Source organism: Malus sylvestris, chromosome 17 (assembly GCF_916048215.2).
Source record: "Malus sylvestris chromosome 17, drMalSylv7.2, whole genome shotgun sequence".
Taxonomy (NCBI): Eukaryota; Viridiplantae; Streptophyta; class Magnoliopsida; order Rosales; family Rosaceae; genus Malus; species Malus sylvestris.
The window spans coordinates 28,692,811-28,698,175 of NC_062276.1; the positions used below are offsets into that span (position 1 = coordinate 28,692,811).

At 37.5% G+C, this 5,365-nt stretch overlaps 1 protein-coding gene across 1 annotated transcript; it reads right to left on the bottom strand.

The window, feature by feature from the left end:
* Positions 1–2,976: 2,976 nt before the first annotated feature.
* LOC126611946 (uncharacterized) lies at positions 2,977–3,756 on the bottom strand. Its single transcript, XM_050280250.1, has 4 exons — positions 3,570–3,756; positions 3,418–3,450; positions 3,248–3,328; positions 2,977–3,165 (listed from the first exon to the last, which is right to left on the bottom strand). The coding sequence occupies exons 1-4, from the start codon at positions 3,579–3,581 to the stop codon at positions 2,977–2,979; spliced, it is 315 nt and encodes a 104-aa protein (XP_050136207.1). The 5' UTR covers positions 3,582–3,756.
* Between the last annotated feature and the right edge of the window lie 1,609 nt (positions 3,757–5,365).

Here is a 5,365-nt window from a genome sequence, read left to right on the forward strand (position 1 = left end):
AACGAATGGGATATTAACGTGCACCTTCCTGAATGTCTCTAGAATGTCCTTTTCATTCTCTTATTTCCTAGATTGCATAAACTTGCGAGGGAAAGGCACATTTGGTGGAATAGGGTTAGGTGGAATTGGATTCGAACCAACCTTACTTGAGTTGGATTGCGTGGGATTCTTAGGGGGCTGCGGCAAGGGTTGTTCTTCCTTTGCCGTGGCTTTGTCCAATTCTTCTTCTTCTTGCAGCAGTTTTTTGTCCTCTCTTTGGCTTTGTTTAGATGTTTTTGGGTTGGTTCCAATCTCCTTGCCACTTCTAAATGTGATAGCCTTAGCGGTTTCAAAACCTCACTTTGGATTGACAATGGTTGAACTAGGAAGTTTGCCTTGTTCTCTGAATTGTCCCATGAATTCTGACATCTGCCCCATTTGATTCTTCAATTCGCCCACCTCCTTGGGTTGATTTTGTAAGCCCTGCATCAAAGAAGTTAGTACTTGAAGAATTTTATCATTATTCATTAACGAACCTGAATTTGGTTGGCTAGATTGTGGGTGAGGTTGTGGTGGTGGAAATGGCCTTTGATATAGCCCATGAGGTGGCTATCTATATCCGCTTTGTTGTTGAGTTTAAGGTTCTCTCTACTTCATATTTGGGTGATCTCTTCAGCCTGGATTGTAGGTGTTGGAAAATGGGTCATGCCTTGGTTGATTTTGGCCTTGAAAACTTATGGCATTGACACTTTCCCATCCCCCATTCTCTATCAATTGAGGACATTTATCAGTGGGGTGTCCTTGTATAGAGCACACACAACAAGTAGTTGTTCCTTGCACTTTGGATCATTCAACAACCTGTGATAGAAGAACAGAGAAATTAGCCATTTGAGATTGAAGTTCTGAAATAGCACTTGCCTCATTAGCTTGATGTTGTCGTGGGGGGTCTCTTTGTCCAACTTCTTCATATTATTGTGCATTCAAGGCTCGATTTGCTATTAAGATCTTTGCAGTAACTGGTGTTTTGTCAACCAAAGCTCTTCCTGCCGAAGCATCAAGCATTTGTCTCTCAATTGGAAGTAATCATTCATAGAAATATTGAATTAAAAGCTCTTCCTTCATTTGATGTTGTGGACAAGATGCAACTAAAGTCTTGAAATGCTCATAATACGCTGGAAATGATTCTCCTTGGCCTTGCTGAATTCCGCTAATTCTCTTCCTCAAAAGAATGACTCTTGAAGTTGGGAAAAATTTCTTCTTCATGCTTTCCCAAGAAGTGACGGTTCCAGGTACCAATTCAAAGAGCCAATCTTTAGCCATTTCCAAAAGAAAGAATGAAAAGGCTTTCATATTCAGAATGTTCCCATCTACGTTGATTGGTGTCATGCTTAAGCACACCACTTCAAACTCTTTAAGATGCTTGTTCTGATCTTCCATGGGCAGCCCATGGTATTTGGGAATGTGATGCAGCAAACTAGACTTCAATTCAAACTCATTGGTCTTACCTTGAGCTGCCCTAGGGTATTGAATGCAAAGAGGGATGACATTGTCCAATCCAGAGGCTGAAAGTTCCTTAATTGTTCGATTGTTTACAACCATGTCTTGTTCCTCTTCCTCTTCTTCAAATTCGGATTTAGAACTAAAACTAGATGGATTGGGTTCTGGCTGCTTCCTCTTCCTTCTCAAAGTTCGTTCAAAATCGTCATTAAACTCCAATATATGCCCACGAACTGGTTGAGAACTTCTAGTCATAAACTAGTACCTAAAACAAAGAAAACAAAACAAAATCAGAAACACAAGAAAAACAAAAACAGAAACAAAGGGGAGATTAACAATTTTGCTAATCCCCAGCAACAACGCCAAAATTTGATGTGGTAGAAACTAACACACAAATTAAACACTATAATTTGGACAATTGTAGTATGAACAAGTAGGGATCGTTCTAGGCTGGGGATTAGGAGGGATGCTAATCAACACAAATTAAACTTAAAAATTTGAAAACTAAGCTAGAGTAACACAAAATAAGAATTGAAGGGGTTTTTGGACGAATTTTAACTTAAAACAAGTAAATTAAAGAAAGAAATTAAGTTTCGTACGAAAATTGGGTGAAAGGCTAGCCAGAGGATTTTTCTCAACACATGAAACATGTGCATACAAATCGATTTTCAGTTATTATTCCTATAAACCATGAATGACAATGCCCCAAATTAATTGTGAACTGCACAAATTAACTCTCAGATTTTCCTAGATTCATTTAATTGGACTCAGCGACTCAACCAAATTATTCTTATCAAGTTCCCTATATGAACAGCATGATAGAGATACATATTAAAGATCATTAAGTTCTGTGAAAAGCATAAGCATTGACAAGGCATTCATAACTATGAACTGCATGATACTCCTACTAGGAATTTACTTAACTCAATCATGACTAGTGACTTTTACTACTTGTAAATATAAGTTCATAACGATTAGGTGAAATTCCCTTATATTTTAGCATCAAATCCCTGCATGCAAACTAAGTGTGCACCCTTAATCAACACACAAGAACAAGTTCTTAATAAAACAGATAAGTAAATTGCAATCACGATTTATGAAACAATAACTGGATGTAATCAATTCATACGAAACATATGATCATGGCTTCGAATTCACATCTAGCTAAAAAGAAATTTAGTTACACATGTTTGTCATAACTAAATAAAAACAATCTAAATTAAACTTTGAAATCAAATAAGGATAGAAAGAACTCTGAGACACTTCAGCAATGGTAGATTCGGCTCCTCCTCTAGATGGCAGAATTGGCTCCTCTTCTCCTTGCAAGCATGACTCAAAGTCTCATTCTCTCCTCCAGAAATCTGCGGCACTCTCACCAATTTTCTCTCTAAAAATTCTTTTTGAAAGCTGCGGCAATAACTTGTATTTATAGGCTAGGGCACGACCTACTTTGTAGTGGAAAAAGATTGAGTTGTTTGCAGTGTTTTAGGATTCCTTAAATCATATTAGAAGTGGTTGAATGTGATAAGGAATCCCCTTTGCAGCTGGAGGTAAGGTAAGATAGGATAATGATATGATAAGATAAGATAAGGTTGAGATAAAACAGGACTGGATAAGATAAGGTAAGTTTGGATAAGGATATGATATGATTAGATAAGGTTTGTTAAGGATAAAGTTTCCCTTTAATGCCTGTGAAAAAAAACATGGATTATTAATAGAAAACAATTTGAAATAATTAGTATAAATGTTGAATGCATAAGAAATTACTTACATGAAGGGACTCGGTCATCTCATCCCCAGGCCGAACATAAATGTCAGCAAAGACGTCGATCTCTGGAAATTTTGAACCCTTCTATAATAAAAAAGATAAGGAAAATGTTAGTAAGAAAAAAAAATTATTAGCGACATTTTAAAATTGGAAATGAAAGATGTAATATATACCTTCCGATTGATCTTGTTTGCCTTCGCCTTCTTCTGTTATACAAAAAATAAACGTATTAGTTGTAATACTTAAAGAAAATTAAAAAAACAATAATAAATATTAGTAAAAATTAAAAAAAGTGAAATGAAAGGAGTTGTAATTAAAAACGCACCACATAGCCCATCTCCTGAAAACGACCGCAAAGCCAAACCCAACTATCTTGTTGGTCCTCCAACTCCTTCAGACAATCCTCCTCGAGAGCAACCTGCGGATCATCAAATTGCTAGAAACATTGGTGCAGGTCACTGTTCCACTGTTTGTAGTGTTCGGAGAAGAGCCGATTGAGGTACGCCAACATGTCATCGTCCATGTCCTCCAAATTGTAGTTTGTCTGTAACGTAACAAATATTTTGAAAGTATTAGTAATAAAAGACAGTAATAAATATAAATATATAAATTTTACATGAAAAGCATTAAAAAGGCGACGCTACTTACAGATAATTGGTTACGCACCATGTTCTTCGTCTCCTTCAGCATCGCCTTCCAAGACTTCCACCACATAGGGCAAAAGGTCCGCACGACATGCCTAATGTCGTGGGCCAATGCACTATGCTGCTCCGCCGTTGGTGCTGCCCAATGTCGCTCATGGTATCCGATTGGGATACGACCGTTGGTCACCCTGTTGACCTTTGTCATCTTCAATTGCCAACAAGGTCTTCAGGTGTTTTTCTTTGCTGCAAAGAGATGAAAAAAAATCATTAACCCAAAACTAATAGCAAATCCTACTAAAATTTTGGCATAACCTCCCCTATAATTAAAACATTTCCCAAAACCTTGAAAATAACAAAAACAATATACGTATCCAACACAATGATCACAATTGTTTAATAAAAGGTTTGGAACGATGACAACTTTTTAATCCTTACATGACATAACTTAACAAATTCAACCTAAAATAACAAAACTGATTAGTTAACATTCACATACATTTTCTTCCTCTATTTCTCCTGAAAGTTACTTATTGAGCATCACATCTACTTCTCTGTTTGAGGCCACTATTTCCTTTCTCCTAATTAGAACATATTTCCAATTCGAGCGTTTTCAAATACCACAACAAACTTCTAAAATGGCAACAACTGCCATCCAAGACGGACAATTTTCAAGCTTGTATACACAGGCTCTCGACATTGCTGGCAACATGCTTGGCAAAGAATTCTAAGCTGCCGTAGCAAACAATTCCATATAACCTTATCCACATTGACATTTGTAAGACTCTAACAGTCACTACCGAAACTTGTACAACTCTAAAAACTTTGCTTCATGATAATTACCAAGTTTTTTATTTCCCAGTTAAACATTTTCGCCATTTCCTCATCATCAAATCTCTTCCACAACACTACTGTTTCAATTCTGTGAGAAACCCATTTCAGTAACTAAGAAATGACACATAAATTAACAAAAAAATTGCAAAAACATAAAATTAACAGACATGAATTACGGAATACGCACAATTTCGATTTCATGACAAAACCCATTTTTGAAAGTGAAGAAATTGAGAACAAAAAAAAAAGAAAAACAATGGAAAACTTTTAATCCTTACATGACATGACATAACAAATTCAACCTAAAATAACAACTCAGTTAACATGGGAATGAGAGAGTGAATTAGGATTGTATACCTGGCCGTGTACCCAAGGCATCAGTTGTGGATCCCGATGGCAACATCTCGTCCGTAGTGCGGGGGCGCCGGTGAGTACCCGGGCGCTAACAGGCATCGCCACCAAAGAATTCGACAATGCCTGCACCTGTGGGACTGGAAGACCAGCTGGGTCAACCAGATTGACTGACCTATGGTCCATCTCTGCTGGAGCAGTGGCGGCAGTAGTAGGTGTAGTTGTCGGACTAGCTGTAGCCGTTGGACTAGGTGTAGAAGTCATCGCCCTCCTGGTTCTAATGAGGTGTGACAAC

Excerpts from the sequence above, each read along its gene's own strand:
- LOC126611946 (XM_050280250.1), bottom strand. Across the intron at positions 3,329-3,417 it reads CAAACAAGATCAATCGGAAG|AAGGGTTCAAAATTTCCAGA; the intron begins GTATATATTACA and ends TTTTTATTATAG. Across the intron at positions 3,166-3,247 it reads AGATGACCGAGTCCCTTCAT|GCATTAAAGGGAAACTTTAT; the intron begins GTAAGTAATTTC and ends TTTTTTTCACAG.